General features: G+C 37.5%; 1 protein-coding gene across 1 annotated transcript in view; it reads left to right on the top strand.

The window, feature by feature from the left end:
* The window catches only part of LOC127433495 (exosome RNA helicase MTR4-like), a 63,680-nt gene that overhangs the window by 1,505 nt on the left and 39,571 nt on the right, over positions 1–22,604 (top strand). The window contains 13 exon segments of the mRNA XM_051685451.1: positions 591–655; positions 1,963–2,075; positions 2,506–2,537; positions 2,540–2,679; positions 2,769–2,859; positions 3,242–3,366; positions 7,032–7,130; positions 7,483–7,600; positions 7,879–8,010; positions 15,081–15,160; positions 18,718–18,828; positions 19,086–19,187; positions 21,152–21,277. Of these exon segments, the coding sequence (XP_051541411.1) occupies positions 591–655; positions 1,963–2,075; positions 2,506–2,537; positions 2,540–2,679; positions 2,769–2,859; positions 3,242–3,366; positions 7,032–7,130; positions 7,483–7,600; positions 7,879–8,010; positions 15,081–15,160; positions 18,718–18,828; positions 19,086–19,187; positions 21,152–21,277 (1,334 nt within the window).

Genomic DNA, 22,604 nt, shown 5'->3' with positions numbered 1-22,604 from the left:
AGAATAAAACAGCTTTTATAAGGTTACTGATATGACTGGAGTATTCATCTCATGTATTTATACATATGTCTCAAAATTACAAATAATTTCTTTAGGAGTAAAACTTTAATGAGGAAAAAGGTACTGAGTGCACCTTTAAAATCTGAAAAATGCCACACTGATACTCCTGTATTTTAAAGTGATGACGCATGAATTTGAGTTGAATCAATGTTTTGAACTGATTCAGTGAAATAGACAGTTTGAACTGATTCACAGAAACGGATTAAACTTCACAACTCTTACACCATTTTTGCTACAGACATTTAAATCAGAAACACTATTTAAACATCATCGTCTTATTCTTAACGCTCTCATACTCATGAAGAAGGATCTATGTATGTAACCAGTATAATGACCTTTAGGACACTTAATGGCCAAAAAAAATAGCATTAAAATATTGCAGTAGTCACAGTGTTGTTTCATTTGATATTAAAATCATCGTAAATATATAATGAATGTTTGATATTCTGAATCTCTAGTAATGAATGTCAGTGGTTAAAATGCTTATATATTTAAACAATGTCCAGTTTGTGACCCCATGTTTCTCTCTCAGGTGGCTCTACCTGCCGATGAGGAATACACACAACTGAAGCCACAAGTTGGAAAAGCAGCAAAGGTATTTTAATTATTTTTCTTTCTTTAAAAAAAAATAAAATAAAATTCATTTTATAATCATTTTCAGATGTTTATAACAAAACCACACAAATTTACAGTCATAAACAAAACAAAAAATCACACACAAAAAACAAAAAGAAAAAATACCATGTTGTTAGTAAATTTAAGGTGATCCCTGCTGGCCACTTAACTAAGAAAAGTTTCCCAAACCTTAAAACTCTTTGGTTCTCCCAGCCATTTCATGTCTAATTTTCTCCATATACAGTATACTGCTAAAGTCCAACAAAGTCTCAAACTTTGGAATCTCTTTATTCCAGACTTTTAGAATAATTTTGTTTGATGCCAATCATGGGATCAGGATGCAAAAAAATCGTGTTTCTGTATAGAGTTTTACAAAGCTTTTTCTGACCAAGTAGCCCCCCCTTCTATTAAGAATGTTCAAAGACTCCCTGAGTCTCTTTATTCGGCAAATATTATACTTATTTAAAAAAAAAGAAAAAAAGATGAAGCCACTGACCCATCTTCCTATAGACCAATCTCCCTCTTTGGGAATGATCTTAAAATATTTACGAAGATTCTTGCGAACAGATTAAAGAAGTGCATTAATTCTATCATACACAAAGATCAAACTGGTTTTATTCCTGGGAGGTTTTCTTTTTTCAGTTTGCACTGACTTATGAATATTGTTTACAAGAAGTGTGAAAAACATGAAAAATCTGCCATCCTAACACTAGATGCCCAAAAGATGTTTGATCAAGTAAAGTGGATTGGTCGAAGTACCATTTCCTGGATTGAGATGTTGTATATATGTCCCACTGCCTCATTACTTACGAACAGTGACAGGCCCCACCAATTCCCTCTTTACCGTGGTACGCGCCAAGGTTGTCCTTTGAGCCCATTACTTTTTGCCATCGCCATGGAACCACAAGCAACAAGCATACGAAACCATCCACACATCACTCCTGTAAAGATGGGGGGATTGGATCATTATATTTCACTATATGCAGATGATGATGATGTTTTTTTTTTTTTTTTCAGAACCAGAATGTTTGATATCATTAAGGAGTTTGGAAAATTGTCAGGATATACAGTCAATTGGCAAATAAGCAATTGAATGCCCTTATGTGATAATTTAGATTTATAGGCATTTGACATTTTTTGTTTAAAGGTCTCAAATCAAATATCTTGGCATCACAGTTTTAGAAATTACAAGAGTTTTTAAGGTGATTTAATTAACCTTATTTGTTCATGCTCTGACATCATTGATGCTTTCCTTGTGTTTAAACTTGGTTTGATGTCCCCTTCCAGGAGTACCCATTCATACTGGACCCTTTCCAGCGTGAGGCCATCCTGTGCATCGATAACAACCAGTCTGTGCTTGTGTCGGCCCACACATCAGCAGGAAAGACAGTGTGTGCAGAGTGAGTGTCTGTAGATTGCAAACATAGAAAGTAATATCAAAATTTGGAGCTTTGTATTTTTTTGATGACATGCATCGCATAAGAAGATATATATGTATCAGCGCTGTGCATGTGAATCCACTTTTGAGCATGTTCACTGTACAAAATGTATTTCTGATTTATTGGCGTTCTGTTTAAATATGAAATCATTTCACAATTTGACAAGGGGCTTCTCAGTGTAGTGAATACAATAATAATTGTTTCCGAACATTGCCCATTCTTTCATTAATGGAATCGTTAAGGAACTGAAATGAAGTTGCATTGGAACCAGAATGTTCCTTTCGATTCCTAGTGTGCATCTTTTTTTTTTTTTTTTTTGAGGTGGGATGTTTTCTGAGTTTCACAAGGTGTGTAAACAGATATTTGAGACTATGTTTTCTCCTGCATGTAGGTATGCCATCGCTCTGGCGCTTCGAGAAAAGAAAGTGTGATCTTCACGAGCCCCATCGAAGCCTTGAGCAACCAGAAGTACAGAGAGATGTATGAGGAGTTCCAGGACGTGGGTCTGATGACCGGTGATGTCACCATCAACCCCACAGCCTCCTGCCTGGTCATGACCACTGAGGTGATAAAGGGGTCGAGGATCAGCCAAAAGACACTAGAATAGAGATCATGACTGGGACTGTACTGATTATTCTTGTTTTATTTTTGTAGATCTTGAGGAGCATGCTCTACAGAGGGTCAGAGGTCATGAGAGAGGTGGCATGGGTCATCTTTGATGAGATTCATTATATGAGAGATGCAGGTCAGTCATATTTAATCAACAGATGTCATCAAGCTATTTATGTTTAATGTGCAATTATTTGGCTTACTTGTTTACTATTTCTGTTGTATGTATACTGTGCATAGTATGCACATTTTCTGTATGCATCATGAAATACCTGGAGGACTAGTTAGTACATTAACCAAATTGTGCAAAATTGGATTATCCATTGTTATTTCCAAGATGAATACTAGATGCTGAATTACACATGCAACATTAAAAAGATTGTGACAACAAAGTAGCATTCTACTTGAAATATTTCTTCTACATCCTATTTTTTTTAGTAGGCATTAAACAGTATATACATAGCCTATTCCTTACATCGCCGATGTATTTGTGTCTTTTTGGGTCATGTGACCTGCAGAGCGTGGAGTGGTTTGGGAGGAAACCATCATCCTACTGCCAGACAACGTGCATTATGTCTTCCTGTCAGCCACCATTCCCAACGCTCGGCAGTTTGCCGAGTGGATTTGTCACCTCCACAAACAGGTGTGCCATTTCTTCTTTGTTGCACAAAGTGCAGTAGGTTAGCTTTCATAGCATCCACCCAAGAGAACCTTTTATTCCAGTATTTAATTATAGATTATCCAAATTAGGGTGCAACTAACGATTATTTTGATAATCGACTAATCTAATGATTATTAGAACAATTATTCGACTATTCGGGTGATTATTGCAACGATTAATCATTAGCTATTCAGCTTGTGCCTCGACTTAAAAGGTTGTGTTAAATGTAATTACTAACAATAAAGAGGATAAAATCAACTTTTAAAAATACCTCTAAATGACGTTTTCTGAATTACAAGGAAAAAGTTTTTAAGTTTGTTCAGTAAAAATTCAAAGCAAAGACATCCTATTATCATCAAGATTTTTGTCTTGTTTTCCTTAAAACGAACATTTACTTGAAGCAACATGAAAGATGTTTAGACTAGTGAATGTATCTTAAATATATGTGTATTTTGTATGTACAGTTGTTATTATAAAATTATTCAACCCCCCTGACCAGCAATATTTTCTGGTGATGTGAATTAAAACACATCAACTAAAACCTCAGTAAACAGTCAAAGTAAGTTTTTAATACACATTTGAGTGATTTTGAGAACAAAGAGTTCAGTTTACCCAAATTTTAAAATAAAAAATAACTAATTCTCTCCACAAATGTCATGTCAAAAACATTCAACCCCCAAAGTCAATCATTTGTGGAGCATCCTTTATCCTAAATAACAGCAAATAAATGTTTCAGGTAACTGTTCTCAGGCTTCGGACACCTCTCTATTAGAATTTTTACACATTTCTCATGAGCAAAAGCTTCCAGCTCATTGACATTCTTTGGTTTCTGTGCTGCCACTGCTTCCTTGAAATCCCAACAAAGGTTTGCAATGGGATTTTAATGATGGACTGAAAGGGCCATCTAAGGACATTCCACGACCTATCCCTGAACCAGATTTTGGAAAACTTGGATGTATCCTTATCACCAAGCTTCAATTTACACACTGAAGGCATCACATTTTTCATGCCAAAATGGCCTGATACCTAAATTAATCCATGGTGTCAGTCACATAGTCAGGATAGCCGTTTCCTGCAGCCGCAAAACACCCCCATAACAGGACTGACCCACCTCCATGCTTGACTGTGGGGATGGTGTCATTCTTGTCATCACCTTGTCATCTTACTCCAGACGTACTGCTAACCCATGGGTCTAAAACTCATTTTCAGTTTAGTGTCATATGTCTATAAAACCTTCTTCCAGGACTCCACAGGTCTTTCCTACTCATTCCTATTCTTCTTGAATATTCAAGTCAACATTTCCCTCGGTGAAGTTTTGCTTTCTTCCACACCCCAAGAAGGTTGCTGTTGTACCATATTTAAAAAATGTATGAATGGTGCTGCCAGCTTTGTCTGTTGGAAATTGAAGTGCCTTGGAAATTTACTTTTATCCATGACCTTTCTTGTGTAATGAAATAATCTCCTCTATTAGCTTTTGTGACAGCTTATTTGTAATTGCATTTTTTGCATAGAAATATATTTTTGCTTACAACGCTAAACTTAAATTTTAAAGCTTAAATAAGTGCCAATGCAGATTAATGACTTAATTTTGTTTTAAAACAATTACTTGTGTAGCCTTACATATTTAAGAAACAGCTACATGCAGTAGGGGTTGAATAATTATGACATGGCTGTATTAAAAAAAAAATCCTGCTATTTACAAATATTAGGTTATATATTCACACTACGACTTTGAATGTGTCACTCAACTGATATAGATGTAAAGTTTAAAAATTCTGGGTCATCAGAAAAGCTTACCTTTGTAAATCCTTACTGTCTTGGGGGGTGGGGGGGTGGTTGAATAATTTCGATTGCAACTGTAAGTATTTTTTTTTTTTTCACTTCTGCCAGTGCAGTAAAGAAAAAAAATATATACTCGTATTCAAGATATATTCTCTAAAAGCAAGCCTAAATATCTTATATGTTGCTTCTCAGGTGAATGTATCCTGTTTTAAGGATTTTTAGGTATTTACAAGTACATGGTTTTAAAGGAGTTTTAGATATTATTATTATTATTATTATTTTTTTTCTCACTTCGATCCATCTCTAACTCCCCTAAAAACAAAAACTCTCTTCTTAATAGAGCTGCTATTTTCTTCACGATAAGTTACACACGGTGACACATACAGTATATTATGATTCAATACGTTGTAAGCCATCATGTTATAATCCAGCTGCAGCAAACACGCTTGAGTGAGGGACGAGCATCTCCATGCCAGAGTGTGCATCGGCTGGGTGCAGTTTCGATCTCTACCCCCTTAAGGCCCAAACATACTTCACGTAACAAAACGGGTCCGCGCTCAATTCATAACCCAACGCAAGTACGCGCTACATTCTCTGCATTGCCGCAAGGGCCGCTAGAGCGGATTTTCTGTTTTCAGTCAACAACAGTCATGGCGGAGCAGCAATTTGAGGAGAGTCTTGCCAAACAAGTTAGATTATACAAACATATTTACGACCCCTCATCCCCTCTCCATTTGAATAAAACAGCGATTGAAAATGCTTGGCAAGAAACTGCGGCTTCCCTAAATTCTGATAACAACACTGTAAAGAGAAAATGGAAACAACTACGGAACCGATTTGTCCGAGCCAGGAAGAAATGGAAAGGCACCCACAGCATTGATGCCATAACTAGCTATGGATATCCAGTCATTTTGGACATGTTGGGATGGCTTTTTGACTTCATAAAACACCGGACCACTGAGTAAAATTTTCGTGATTCGGTTTCGTGGCACCTAAAAAAAACTCTATCGCTCCCTTGTGGTGTGAGGTTTGTAACCGCCAGAGCAACGCAAGAGCGCATGTAAAGTGTGTACAACGGGACCACGCGTAGGCCATGAGTTGGCCAAGCATTCGCGTCTGCATTCGCGTACTTACTTATTCGCGTATGTTTCGGCCTTTTAGATTGGGTCACTTCAAATGACTCATAGAAGCGGGACTGACTGGACAGAGAAATGCCAGTTTCGGAGTTTATGTATTTACATGACCCGCTTCCTTATTATTTGAACTTTAATAAAAGATGCATTAAAGATAATGCCAGGAGTGTTTCCTTTTTAGATGCTCTGACATGCAAATTTTGCATAAGTGGAAACGCCAGACGCGGCTCCACTTTATTTCACGATGACACTGCTTCTGTATTTACTTATTTTATATTTTTGCATTATAATTCCCTCATACTTTGCAATATACATCACCTTTTAGGCTGTTTGGAAAGTTTGGAGTGCATCTGGACTGTGAGCTGTGCTTTCTTCTTCTCCTCAATCAAGTTCGAGCTGCACTGCTCCTCTCGTGATCCACATTAGAGTTTCATATGATCTCATGTTATGGTAAATGAGATCAAAAGATTATTAGACAACGACATTTTTGTTGACAATTTTTTTTATTGTCGATGACGTTGACTAATCGATTCAGCCCTAATCCAAATAGGCGTGATTATGTGAAATTTTGGGATACGTTTTCCCTCAAAAATAATTTGAGATAAAATCACTCATACCAAGATAAAAGATGTTGGCCATACCACCCACCACTAATGTAAATCTTAAATGGAATGAAGTTGATCCATCCACATGAGCTTTTCCTTGTCTGAAATGCCTTATGTTTACATGCAGCCATGCCACGTGGTTTACACTGACTACCGCCCCACTCCCCTGCAGCACTACATCTTTCCAGCAGGGGGCGATGGACTTCATCTTGTTGTGGATGAGAACGTAAGCAAATCAAATCTTTGAAAAGCTGCATTAGAACATCTATTCCATCATCATAGTTAAAAGTTAAACTCACATAAGTGACGTTGGAAGTGTGCCACCCTCTGTTTTACAATATATTGAATTTTCTGCTCTTGGTTCCATCCTGTCTGGCAGGACATGGGTGTAGCATTGCATGAACTGTCATTTCAAGAGTGGCATGTTCTGATGTGATTGAACACAGATTCTAAATACTGAAATATTAGTGTGTTGCGTGCTTGTGGCTGTGCAGTTATGCAATAAGCCGTTCAAGGTTGAGAAAACGTTCCCTTATTTTTGTGGTTATGTAATCAGATTATTTGGCATTTCTTGTCAGGGAGAGTTCAGAGAAGACAACTTTAACACGGCCATGCAGGTCCTAAGGGACACAGGGGACTCTGGAGGCACCAGTGCAGGCAAATGGGACCCCAAAGGTCGAAGGGGTGGAACAAAAGGTCGGTATGACTTAAAGTAAAAGAGTACAGTTTCACAATGAGGGATTGCAAGCTCTCAATTGAGTCACTAGTCCAGAAAAACGGTTAACCACAGTGACCTCCACTAACTTACCTCAGATAGTCTCCCATTGATTGGATCAGATCACACAATGCATTGGTCCTTTTTTACGACTGTTTTGAGTGCTGTCCACATATGATTGGATCAGATGAAACAAGGCCTTAAATTTTGCTTATGGTGATCCCTACGCTAAATCACAGCATTTGTGTGTTTGTTTTAGGTCCATCCAATGTGTTTAAGATCGTGAAGATGATCATGGAGAGGAACTTTCAGCCAGTAATCATCTTCAGTTTCAGTAAGAAAGAGTGCGAGGCCTACGCACTGCAGGTGTCCAAACAGGATTTCAACACAGGTATTCATGGTAGAATAATTACTTATGCAAGCAGTGCGTAACTTCTCCTGCACCATTTGTGTTACAGAATGATACTTCAAATTGTGTAGCTTATTGAGGAGAGCTGTGCTATTACTAGGAGCACATTGGCCATTTGATTTTCACCTGGCAGATGATAAAATCCAGTAGACTTGTGTTAAAGAAGAGTCCTGAGCCATAATTAGGGACCAGAATTAGTGATGGACTGATATATCGGCCAGGCCGATTAATTGACCAATATTTGGCCATTTTGCGATTATCAGCATCAGCTGATAACCATGTTCCCTTGGGCGATTAACAGAAGTGTCAGCATTCCCTTGTGTCAATAGATTTGTCAATGGATACTTAACACTTTTTGTTTTCAAGGTTCTTTCTTTTCAAATGTATGCAAATTTGAGTAAATAGTGCATAAAATTAGTGTTTGCTTCACTTTAGAAATGTTGTGTGAATCTGATTTGCTGTTGTTAAATTGTATTATGTTTATCAGCATTCATATCGTACAACGGCATTTTAGTGCCTTGTTCAAATAAAAAATAAAAAATCGACGATTTCGACAAAGTTATAGTATTATGAGAATAAAGTCAAAATGTTTTGAGAATAATCTCATAACGTACCTTTTATGAGAATGAAGTCAAAGTTTTGAGATTAAAGTCATAGCACTATGAGATTAAAGTTAGAGGTGGAAAATAATTTATTTTCCTATGCATCACGATCTGAACAATCTCAATATTGATTCTTAAATCCCAAGATCAATTTTTTTACTCCTTGCGCAACCCTCCACTCCAATGAAAGGAAATTACTTACATTTGCAACCAAATTTCACTCTGTGCGATTAAAAATGCATATATTTTTTCAACTGGCTGGTAAATGTTTCGATTTCATTCACCAGTGAATGAATTGTGTAGTAAAGTGGTGAAGTATTTAGCAGCAAGCTCTGGGTTTTGAGAGTAAAAAAAAAAATCTTTCCACTGCTCATCTTTCTTTGCTTGTTTTTAGGTCTAGAAGTCGATATTTATCTTTCTCTTATTGCTCAAAAATGGAAGCAATGATGATAAATTTCTCCCATTAATTAGAGAGAGAATAAATACAAAAACAAATCATATGCAAAAAATGTCAGTAAAATAAATAGGCTCAGCTTTGGGCTGTTTTTGGAAAATCTTTTCATTTCTACAACCGTTATTGGATACAGGGGGCTCTTTTATCAAATAACTATTCAAAACAGAATGTGTTACCATTACAAAGCCAATCACATGAACATGGCCCTTTAACCTCAAGTCTTCTATTTCCTTGTGCAGCAAGCATACAGGCTTAAAGGCTGCACATCCTTTAACGAGGTTCAGCATTTCCCATACTACTTTGCTTTGCGAGATCTAATTGGATTTTTAAATAGACTGATGTGGCAGCACATAGAAGCATTCCATTATTGTGGACTTTTAAACAGGTTTTGGTTGGGAAATAGCATGCACTTAAAACTTTTAAGTCCTGGGACTTTGATGGTATATGGGTGAGCACTATGGGCCGCACTAGCAGTCCACACAGCTGTTAATGTTTTGCTGGTGGTGCTTTTGTTGGGAAGGCTGTTTTCATTGGCTTGGTCAGAGCAGATGTCATCATTAGAGCGTTCCAACTCAAGTGTGATTTTGTTGAAGTTTTCCAGAACATTTTCATCATTTCCAATGTACACAAGTGTAGAGGTCTGTAAGTTTTCATTATCTTACTGAGGTGTTGCTTTATCAGCAACTGTTGCTGAAGTGTTGCGGCCTCATTTAAGACTATGTCTACATTAATCCGGATAAATTTGAAAATTATGTTTTAATTTTTGAAAAGCTCTCTGTCCACACTGCTGTTTTCAAATGTTTTTTAAAAGTTGCTTGTCTACACTGAAATGTCTGAAAACGCTTTAATCCCCTTACTGCGCATACGAAGAAACATAAGCATCATCGCCCTGCGTCATTTACATGTACGGTCTGAAATGCAACTCATGTTTCGTCGCCGGATAGCAATTGCGTGTAAACTTCCCATCGCATTTTGAAGGAATGCAATGTTAAAGTTGTACAAAGTAACATTTATCTTTAACAACGCTATTATTAGCAGGCATAACAACGATGCTACAACATGGGCCGCCATCTTGGATGTTTTGGGTTGAATGGATCACTTGACTGTATCACATGACAACAAATATGTTATCGTTTTCTGATATCTCCATTTCCCCTGTCCACACTACAATATTAAGACGGTGTTATCAAATGTATCCACTTGAGAAAACAAAAACGCCGTCTCAGTGTGGACGGAATGCCAAAACATAGCAAAATTAATGCGTTTTTTAAAATTAAATCTTATTAGTGTGGACATGGCCTTATGCAGCAGCCCTGGAATTCCTACAAAATTGTTTTTGCAGAATTCCCCCAAATGTGGTCTTAACTACATGCTGAAACAAAGCAAAGTTTTGTAACATTTCATTTTGTAATAAATTCCACTTATTACAACAAAATCGTAGTTGTGAATGTGTAACATTAACTAGTCCTGAAATTGTAATATAAACATTTTTGGGTGAACTTTCCCTTTTTAGAACACAATACAATAACAGTTCTTGGTTTATTTCGAGTCAGACATGAAAGTTATGATGACTAACTTGCGGTTCAGTAAGTGAGTTAAATGTTAATTCCATAACAGCTCTGACTGATTTAATAAATGATTTAGTTAGAATGAATTATACTGATAATTTGGGAGTTTGCAAGTCTTTTTTACCGATTCATTAAAAGACTCGAGCTGTTCATTCGTGAATTGCAGTACATTGGTCATGCTGTACTGTATGTTTGTTTGTGCCCTCAGTCAGCGAAAGGAACTTCATAGAGCGCAACATTGCTCACCCACTTTTTCAGCCTTCTTTGTTACGGAAGTCTTTTTTTGAAAGGGACTTCATCATTTTTTTCCAAGCTATAAACCAAACCAATCAGTTCCAAGGTGAATCACATTCCAAACTGATTTGAAGTTAAAAAGTATTTGAAAATTAAACAAAAAGACAAAGGTGTGTAATAAGCATCTGTAATGGGGGAATGAACTACAATCCCATGAAGCATTGTGATTGACAGAATCAAATTAAAATGATGTAAGTATAGAAACAATATCTTTTAATTCTGTTGCAAAATATTTTTAAACAGTAATTTGAGAGTGTAGGGAGACCGACTGTCTCTGCAGATCTTGTTTGGCACGATTTGTTGGTGGCAATTCTCTGATTCCCTTCAGAATCATGGGTAGTGTAGTTTTTCTCAGAAATTGCGCTGTTAAACACTGTTTAAAAAAAAGTTGAAATAACGCAGACTGGTGGCTTCAACAGAAGCATAAACCATCTATTAACCACCTCAGCGCTTACGGTAGGTCTGTCTTTACAACGTGATCTTATGAGAATTCGTATGTATTCTTAAAGTTTGGTTCTAGCAAACGTACATTCTCTTACGTTTGCATAGACACCGAAACGTACAATATTGACGTATTGACAGCATGTAAACGTCATCATTTTACGTATTAACACCTATAGAAACATACAAATATTTGTATACTGTTTGAATTTAATCAATTACATTTAATTTATAATCAATGAGATTAGTTAAATGCCATTACATTTATTTAATGCAGTTCACATTATAATATGACATTTTAATTGGTTTCATTCAGTTCTGTGTGGTTTCTGCTGCAGAACGTTTACAACGTTTTAAAGGATTGTATCCCTTTAACCAAGTATAAACTTTAAAATGTTAAAATGAATAAAAACTCTGTAATCGTTTAATCATTTATTAAGTATTTAATTTGATTTTTGTTTGCCATGGGACACAAAAGGAGTTTTCAGAATATGCCAAGAAACTAAATAAACCACAAAAAGCACCATAAAACGATAATAAAATTAATCCATAAATTTGTTAGCTATAATCCAAATCTTCAGACTGCTTTCAGTGAAGAACAGTCCCAAATTCAAGCCTTTTATTAAACGATGTCCATCTCCATCCGCCGCAGCACCGTCGCGCCCGCTGTAGCCGTCAACCTGCATTGCTTTCACTTTCAAAATTCAAAAATTGCCGCCTCAAGCATAACGACTAGTGGTTTTATGGCAGTGATGTCGAATTCTCATTGGCTCTCAAGTGTCTCGTGATCATTTGCGACATGCCACATTCTGTGATGTATATGATTGAATGAGATATGACAGCGCCGTTATGAAGTGCATCAGGAGAAGATTTACAGCAATTAATTTAAGTTCTACTCTCCACATTACACAATGCTATTGTATACTGTCATGGAGTACATTGGATGCAGCGCATCGCCCTTTGGACTACTTTTGTACTGAGATTTGCCATTTTTCTGAATAAATTATTGTGATTACATTTATCTGCCTTTTACGTGCTCAATAAATGGTTAGGTTTAGGAGTAGGTGTGGGATTAGCGGCTGTAAAATATTTCTAAATGTAATATATTGTAACAAATTATTGCTACTTTACATTAATCTGCTTGTTACATGTTTTTATATTATTGAAATGTGGTTATGTTTAGAGGTTGGGGTAGGGTTAATGGATCTAATATATCTATTAAACAGTAAAAATTTACAAATATATTTATAATCGATTCACATATTCAAAGATACAGTTGAAGTCAGAAGTTTACGTACACTTAGGTTGAAGTCATTAAAAATTTTTTAACCACTCCATAGATTTCATATTAGCAAACTATAGTTTTGGCAGGACATGTAGGACATCCACTTTGTGCATGACATGAGTAATTTTTCCAACAATTGTTTACAGACAGATTGTTTCACTTTTAATTGACTATCACAATTCCAGTGGGTCAGAAGTTTACATACACCAAGTTAACTGTGCCTTTAAGCAGCTTGGAAAATTCCAGAAAATGATGTCAATCCTTTAGACAATTAGCCAGTTAGCGTCTGATAGGAGGTGTACTGAATTGGAGGTGTACCTGTGGATGTATTTTAAGGCCTACCATCAAGCTCAGTGCCACTTTGCTTGACATCATTGAAAAAAAATAAATAAAAAATCAGCCAAGACCTCAGAAATAAAATTGTGGACCTCCACAAGTCTGGTTCATCCTTGGGAGCAATTTCCAAACACCTGAAGGTACAACGTTCATCTGTATAAACAATAGTATGCAAGTATAAATACTATGGGACCACTCAGCCATCATGCCGCTCAGGAAGGAGACGCATTCTGTTTCCTAGAGATGATCGTAGTTTGGTGCGAAGTGCAAATCAATCCCGGAACAACAGCAAAGGACCTTGTGAAGATGCTGGAGGTTACAGGTAGACAAGTATCTATATCCACAGTTAAACGTTTCCTATATCAACATAACCTGAAAGGCTGCTCAGCAAGGATGAAGCCACTGCTCCAAAACTGCCATAAAAAAGCCAGACTACAGTTTGCAAGTGCACATGGGGACAAAGATCTTACTTTTGGAGAAATGTCCTCTGGTCTAATGAAACAAAAATTGAACTGTTTGGCCATAATGACCATCGTTATGTTTGGAGGAAAAAGGGTGAGGCTTGCAAGCCAAAGAACACCATCCCAACCGTGAAGCTTGGGGGTGGCAGCATCATGTTGTGGGGGTGCTTTGCTGCAGGAGGTACTGGTGCACTTCACAAAATAGATGGCATCATGAGGGAGGAAAATTATGTGGATATATTGAAGCAACATCACAAGACATCAGCCAGAAAGTTAAAGCTTGGCCGCAAATGGGTCTTCCAAATGGACAATGACCCCAAGCATACCTCTAAAGTTGTGGCAAAATGGCTTAAGGACAACAAAGTCAAGGTATTGGAGTGGCCATCACAAAGCCCTGACCTCAATCTGAAAGAGAAAATTTGTGGGCAGAACTGAAAAAGTGTGTGCAAGTAAGGAGGCCTACAAACCTGACTCATTTACACCAGTTCTGTCTGGAGGAATGGGCCGAAATTCCAGCAACTTATTGTGAGAAACTTGTGGAGGGCTACCCAAAAGGTTTGACCCAAGTTAAACAATTTAAAGGCAATGCTACCAAATACTAACAAAGTATATGTAAACTTCTGACCCACTGGGAATGTGATGAAAGAAATAAAAGCTGAAATAAATAATTCTCTCTACTATTATTCTGACATTTCACATTCTTAAAATAAAGTAGTGATCCTAACTGACCTAAGACAGGGAATGTTTTCTACGATTAAATGTCAGGAATTGTGAAAAACTGAGTTTAAATGTATTTGGATAAGGTGTATGTAAACTTCTGACTTCAACTGAAGTTGTAATGGATTCGTCAATATTTTACGTTTCTAAAGCTGTAAATACGTAAAAATGTATATGTTTTAGATGCTTTCAAACGTCTTTATTGTATGTTTAAGTATCTATCCAAATGCGCAAACGTGTACGTTTAAATGTTACAAATATTAACGTACAAATAGCTACGTATATTAATGAAATCAGGCTGGTCTTTAAAGGTGTATAACTTATCGTACAAAATCTGTTTGCCTATGGAGAAAATTAATGGGATTTTTACTTTCGGAACCAGACTGTTGCACACTAGAAAGATTTGTTGTCTGTTTTATTCCCAAACGTTTTTTCATTACACAAATTTCAAACTGCAAGTTCAAAGTATTGGGCTTTAGCTTCTATTTTGTTATGCAGTGCAGTTTTAATGTGCTAATCCACTTGAAAGCTAACCTCGCCACGTGCTGTGTGCAGAAATCGAGATGTTCTTATCCCGATGACACATTGTTTCTGGCCTCTGTTTAGAGCAAGAAAACATAGCATCTCTCCTTTTCCTCAAAACACCATCTTGAGTCTTTCCATTCTCTGCTCCATCTCATTCTTTATGATGCTCCACACTACATATATTTCGCTGGCCTGCAGCCTTTTTCATGTGATCATGGAAACTCTCAGAGCAGCAATGTAAAGAACGCACACACATTCCCCAGTGATACTGGCTGTGTTTCAGAGGCCTTTGAGCTCAAACGTTTGGTCTTGCTCTTTCCAGGTCCTCTTAAATGCCGAAAATTTTTCAATTTCTGTATCCAACTATAGATGAAGAGAAAAAACTTGTGGAGGAAGTGTTCAACAACACCATAGCTTGCCTCTCTGATGAAGACAAGAAGTTGCCTCAGGTAACGGCTTTGCATGCACTTCTATCACCAGACATTTGCTGTGGTTTTCTACAATGTTGACTTTAATAGTACACCGATATATCAACGCTGATAAATCTATAAAATTTTGGCACACTTCATGAAGAGAATTGCTGACTATTTCCAAATCAGTCACTTATGAGTTTACATTTTGATTACTGCCTTAGAAGGCAGCTGCCTATGTAGGCAGTAGAAAGCAAGGCAGCTCAGATTTTGAAACGGAGTGGCTCTTCGTTAAATGCTTCTTTTACATGCATTTGCTTGCTTTGTTCATACTTTTGGATTATAAAATGCTCTTCAGACACTTAAGTTCTGCTAATATGTAATCAACTTGTTACATCAAAGTATCTGTGTTTAAATTTAAGTGTTTGGCCATTGGTTCTCCCACTCTGGCAAAAAACGCAGTTCTTTCATCCTGTTCTTGGCTTGTCTACCCAGCCATACATCTGTTGACAGCCCTAAAATGTTCCTCACATTTCCATGCACCACATTTTGCTTTTAAGATGCAAAACTTTGTACCATTATAAACTCTGTTTACATCTTAAAGGCAAGCACCAAATTGGTAAAGTTTTTTGTTTTTGTTTTGCTGAAATATTCCCTTAAAACCATATGCTGTTGCTTTGGTAAATTAAGGTCTACCACAGAAGCCACAGTAAAGTGGAGCTGTATGTGTGAATCTTGTTTGGGGCTGGCTTACGGACATTACTGGGTGTTTTACCAATTTTCAAAACAGTTTCAAGAGGCTCGTAAAACTTTCCGCCCTCTCTTCTCTCCTTATTTGACCACTCGTTACTCCTACTTAATTTTTCTCTTGTACATCTCAACAATGCTGTCATCCATTTCCACATTGCAGAAAAGCAGACCCTGGCCAGTGTTCATACCAAAAAATCAGTTCCAAAACCTAGTTAGCTGCTTACGGTGCATTTTAAAGGGATAGTTCAGCCAATAATGAAAATTCTGTCATTTACTCGCCTCATGTCATTCCAAATACGTATGACTTTCATCATTATGAAGAACTCAAAAGGAAAACAAGCTTAAAGGACACAAAATAAAAGTAGTCCATGCTGCTTGTGCTTCAGATTCCAATCGTTCTGAAGGCATGACAAACAACTCAAAAGTTTTCATTTTCAGAGATGTCCGTTGCACGTGTGTTGCGAACTCATTCAGAGTGGTTCACGTGTTCGTGCAAGCACTTGCTTGTTTAGCGCTTAAAACAGTGCAAGTTCTCTTTTGAACACATGCCACTGCAAATGAGCATCTCTTGTGCTATGAATTTTTATGCTGGTTAGAGTATCATATTATTGTTAGCTTAGCAACATGCTAATGTCAAACTCTATTGGAATCAATTGTGAGTCAAATTTGTGAGTTGCTACCTATTCCAAACCAGTCACTTATGAGGTCCCATTTTAATTAAGATGCTGCCTTATTCATGCAGTAGACATCAAGTCAGCTCACTAGGTTTTGGAACGAAGCCAAAATCTTCAAGTAGAGGTGCTAATCTCAGATCAGATTTTTTATACAGACACTGCTCTGTCAGTGTGATTTTGTTTTTTTAAACTGATGCTCAATCAACCCTCATGCTTTTGGAGTATAACTGATTGCAGGACCTGCTTCAAGTATGCAGTTTGTGTGAATGTTACCTTTATGAGGGACGTACAGTCCTTCAACAACCCCATCCTGTTTGTTCTCAATGACATTAGAGTGCTGCTCATCCTGTAGTTCTAATATCGCTGAATTGTTTTTAAAAGACCTGTTCAAACCTAAGTCTAATACAGTTAAGACTTTTTTCAGGATTCTGATTTAATTAGTCATTTTGCAAGTAATTAAATCAAAGCAGTTTGTTCAGACAGAGTAATTCATATCCCTTCAGTTTGCTTACTGAGCAAACAGGTCTGTGGATGATGCTGTGACTATGGGACTGCATTATATTCTGCAACACCTCGACAGACCTGGGACTAATGCAAGGATCCTATTTGTGGACTTCAGTTCAGCCTTCAATACCATCATGCCTGATCTTCTCTCAACCAAACTGACCCAGCTCTCCGTGCCAACCACAATCTATCGGTGGATCACCAGCTTGCTGACAGACAGGCAGCAGCAGCTAGTGTGACTGGGGAAACTCACATCCGGGATCCTCACTATTAGCACTGGTGCTCCTCAGGGATGCGTTCTCTCTCCACTGCTCTTCTCCCTGTACACGAATGACTGCACTGCAAAGGACCCCTCTGTCAAGCACCTGAACTTTACAGATAACACCAAAGTCATCGTCCTCATCTGCTTCGGTGACGAGTCTGCATACAGATGGGGGAGGTTGAACAGCTGGCTGTCTGGTGCGGTCACAAAAATGGTGGAGATGATAGTGGACTTCAGGAGGAATTCTGTTATATGTCCTATTATTTGTATGTCTATTTATACTCTTGTTTTATATTCTGTAATGTGCACTTGTTTCTCCTATCATCAAAGAAGATTCCTTGTGTACGTGAGAACACTTGGCAAAAAAAAGCTAAAGCTAAATAAATAATAAGCTAAAGCTCATTCTGATTCTCATATATATTTAAATGCAATCCTAATGCATAAACATATTGATTCATATGCATTGGAATTGCATTCCATCTCTCTTTTAAAATGTTTTTTATAGTTTGTATAGACTATTTTTGTTATAGTATGTTTTCACCCTTTTAACATCAACCTGCCTTGGGACAGCAGATAAAAATGAGCCATCTTGGATAAATCTGCACATTTACATAGACAAGATGTTAATTAATGTGTGTTGTCCCTGAATAAATAAGTAAATACAAATATCTGTAAAAAAAATTATATATCTGATATATCTACATTGGTTGCCAATGTAATGTTGTTACTGTCATATGTCACAAATAAGGGAAAAAAACGTACTCGATCCGATCTAACTGTTCAATCTGAAACGAATGTCACGAAATCTGTTTGTTGTAGTATTTCAAAAGCCTTTTTTGTTTGTTTTTTAAACTGTACATACCAAGATCTAAACCAATTTGTGTCGGATATGCTAAACAGTCAGATTTTTGCTGCTTGTGTGACCAAAGCTTCAGCAGCATGAAAGTGTAAAATGTTCTCAATATAATTTTAGCAAGAACTATTAACACTAAATCCACATTTTCTGAATTATATATATATAAAAAAAAAGAGTTTAGATGAATGACAGAACATGTTATGACATTCAGAATGTAAAAAAATCAACTTTGGCTCAGGCTATGCCCACATTAATCCAGATAAATTTGAAGACGGTGTTTTTGTTTTTCGAAACGCTCTCCATCCACGCTGCTGTTTTCAGCCGTTTTCCAAAAGTTGCTCATCCACACTGAAACATATGAAAACTCTTAAATCCCCTTACTGCCCATGCAAAAAAAAAAAAAATCACTGTTCCATGTATGGACTGAAACACAGTTGTCCTTGTGTTCCGTCTTGATTAGATACACTATGCTAATCTGACTGAGCTGTGATTAAACACTGATATCAGAAAGAGTCATGGTGGTTGAAGCCAGGTGTTTGATTATGAACAGGTGGAGCATGTCCTGCCATTGCTGAAGAGGGGGATTGGGATTCATCATGGTGGTCTGCTCCCCATCCTGAAGGAGACTATTGAGATCCTTTTCTCTGAGGGACTGCTGAAGGTAAGATACCTGCTCTTAACCCCTCCAAGAGGAAAGACCCTGTAAAATGTGGAGTGGAACACTTTAACCTTGATTGCCCTTATGTGACCTTGGAGTCATATTTGAGATAAGATTAGTTCATGACCGAAACAAAATGAGTTTAATAATATTAGTTTAGTAAAAACACATTACCACTATCTCAATAATTTTCTTAATGGCTCTCATGTGTCTTTGAGATAATGGTTTGGTGTAATGTCTTTCTCTGTCTCTTTCACCAGGCCTTGTTTGCTACTGAAACATTTGCCATGGGAATTAACATGCCTGCTCGAACCGTGCTCTTCACCAGCGCACGCAAATTTGACGGCAGAGACTTCCGCTGGGTAAATCACAAAATCTATCCTCTGTCCTGCCTCTCACAGTAAGATTTCGAAATGCATTATCTTTGTTTCTTCAGCCACCGGTACACAGAGGACACAGGGTCGAGCGACAGTCCCATCCAACTTGCCACGTATTGTTTGCATGAGTGTGAGGCAATGACTCAAGCTGTTGTGAATAAAAGAGGCCCTTGGCGTCTCCTCTAGCTCAGAGCGAGGGAGCACTGGAAGCTGCCATCTAAAACGTTTTGCAAGGAACATCTGGTATCCATGAGTGCCAGAAGAATGCACAGTCAAGGTTTTGGCTAACAGAGTGCAGGCACTGAGCCCTGCTCTGGGACTTTTAGACTTTAATAGAAGATAACACTGATCTGAGGTCAGCGCTGGGTGTGCTGTAATGTAGCGGGGGAACATTAGGAGGGCTTATCAGCATCGGCAAGGCAAAAGCAATATTTGCAAAGCGAACAGGCTGAAAGCACAAGTTAACATTGTTTGAGGTTCGTGCCAAATGGTGATTAATCAAAGCCGTACCAGTGAAGAACTTTTGAAGGCAAATTGGAAGATTATGGGCTTGATGGTGGTACCACCATTTTACCACCATTTTTCATGTTAACAAAACATCCATCTTCCTGATCGATGGATAAGATGAAAATCATTGGAGAGAAATGCAGAAAATAAAGTATATATGATCAGAAATACGCTTATACTTTAGTTAGTTCTAGTCTTTAAAAACCTCTTGGGCTGCTGCCTGCACTTTTTCACACTCAAATTTAAAAGCTCACCATGTACACATACTGTGGACTAATTGCCAAAATATTCATTATTCATAAATAATATTGTATGTTTACAATCTTATGATGATTTTATGCATGTAATTCTGGGTCTGTTCTTGACATTCTCCCTCCAAAAAGTCTTATTTTATACCATTAGATGGCAGCGATTACTAGGAAAAAATATTTTCCATCACAAAATGCTGATCTGACATGTAGGAGGCACTCTAAGCCTTTTTAAACCTTACAGATGTGCTCGTCCCTAGATATTCAGGCTAATTTTCAGTTCATGCACCACCCCCATTATTTCATTGAATATCTCGGCCACTGAGTGGACTATTGGACTTTTAGTGGTCTGAAAATATCAATCTAGGTGTCATTAGAAAGCTGAGCTCTATGTAGAACATTTTATCAATAGTCGATAACATACATTTCCGATGATTTGTTAATCATGCTTTTTCTGCTGGACCGCATATTTTGTTCTGGACATCAAAGATAAAATATTGGATTATTCACATAAGCAAACTCACAGACAAGTTACAAAATGGCTCATTTTTAGAAAACTTCCTAAGGTAAAAGCAGATATAATTTTTTTTGGCTATTTAGGGCTTACAGCAGCAGTGATCGGTGCACAAAAGATATGTCTGAATTTGATGTCTTACAAATATGATATTTCACTTTGATTCTTTTGAAAATCTTTTAATCTGTGGTATTAGGGCAACAAAATAAACTGCAGTTGCATTCCTGAGTATGAGAGCTTTCATTTGATTGAGTTGTCTATTTAAGTGCTATTTGAAAGACTTTTCATATTAATATTTCTGCAACACGACCTCTAGGTGGCGCTGATTTGCGACGTGAATGTTTTCAGGCCTTATTTTGTTTTATTTAACATAAATTCAGAAGTTATGGTTATCTATGAAAAGTTGAGATTCTAAGCTTTCAAACCATACCACATATGCCTGACTTTTGTATTCGAACATTTTAAGCATAAACTTTCTTCGCAACATAGCGCCTCCTTTTGGACCCGCCGAGGTTTTTTTTTTTTTTACTAATAATCTTCCCCTTGTTAATGCATGCCAATAGATGTGACATGACAAGATTTACAAAATTGACATGACAAGGCTAGCGCATTCTCACTTACACTTGCGTGCTTTTCATTGCTTAAAGTAATAAATTCATTTATTTTGCCCTTCACATTAGATCACCTCTGGAGAATACATCCAGATGTCTGGACGTGCCGGCAGAAGAGGAATGGACGAAAGGGGAATCGTCATCTTCATGGTGGATGAGAAAATGAGCCCTGCAGTGGGCAAACAGTTACTGAAGGTAAAGCACTGAAGCACAGCCATGACATGCTGCTTCATACCTTAAAGCTAATAATCTGTTTGTATATAGTCATAATTCGAGTGTGCGAGCGTTCTTCTATGTATAGCTAATTCCTGAAAGAGGTTTGTTTATTTTACTAGTTGCCTCCCAGACTGGGTGATTTCAAAGGAAACATTTTAATTAAGTTTTTAAATGTGCCGGTAACAGATCAACAGCTATATTTTGCTCCAATAAGAGCCACGTAAGGGTGCAAAATGAACACTCTCCAAGCACCAAATGCGAGTAAAAGTTGGCTTTTTTATGTTGAAATACTGTCTCCTATTTCAGTTTAATATGCAGAGTGAACAATAAGTAAACCCATTTGCAGGTTCATTTTTAAACTACATTGCTCTGTTTGTTTGAGCAGTCTGACCTAGCAACATTCTCAACAAATGGCATGAGTTTGGGGGTGGGGTTATCTGTTTGATTGACCAATGGTAGATGGGGGAGCATTCAGAAAACATTATTTTCGCAATTCCATTTCGTGACACTGCTGGCGTGGTAGTAACACACTTCAACTTTAATCTAGGTTTCTAATCAGGTATTTTAACAGAAAAACTACACACTTTAAACACCTCCCAGTGTATTTGTTAAGAAGTTAGCCACACAATTTGTTCAGGTGACAAGTTGACCAACACATATTTGATGCACACATGCTCTGATCTTAAACCCCTAAACCCCCTCTTAACCATGGCACACTCTGTAATGGTGTTGCCCATGCATTAATTCATTAATACACTCTCTTAACGTAAAGTCTCTTAGTCTCACGCCTGCCTGCCAGGATTTATCCTTGTGGATGCCTAATCCCCCCCCCCCCCCACGCTTGCATTGCCACATCCCCTGTCTGTTTGAGGTTTATTAAAGTCTTGCTCAACATCCTCCCGACTGAATTTGAATTGTAGTTTATCTTGGTTATTTTGTAAAGTGTCCAACAGAATACCGGGAAAGCCATGTCACTAAAATGAATGGGCTGGCACATCAAGGGGCGTCTTCTCATTTTTCTCCTCTGGGCCTTCGTGGAGTTGTTGCAAAGCCTGTTGATTAATAGACAGAGTGCTGAAATTGTGTGGCTTTCTTGCTCTTAACATAGTTGTGGTCAGCAGTTGTTTACACATTTAAAGAAGGCTTCAGTGGCTGATATTTTTTTTTTTTATTATTTGTGAAATTGTTTAGCAAATGATGTTTGTCTAAGTGCAGAAGAACATGCTTTTGTGTGCACACTCTAATTGCCAAGATAGTAGAAAAAAGTAAGTATGAAGACAACGATCTGGCTGTTGCATAGGGATGG

The sequence above is a fragment of the Myxocyprinus asiaticus genome, chromosome 43 (assembly GCF_019703515.2).
Source record: "Myxocyprinus asiaticus isolate MX2 ecotype Aquarium Trade chromosome 43, UBuf_Myxa_2, whole genome shotgun sequence".
Classification (NCBI taxonomy): Eukaryota; Metazoa; Chordata; class Actinopteri; order Cypriniformes; family Catostomidae; genus Myxocyprinus; species Myxocyprinus asiaticus.
Note: the sequence above shows the minus strand (reverse complement) of the source record. Positions and strands in the feature narration are given on the sequence as shown.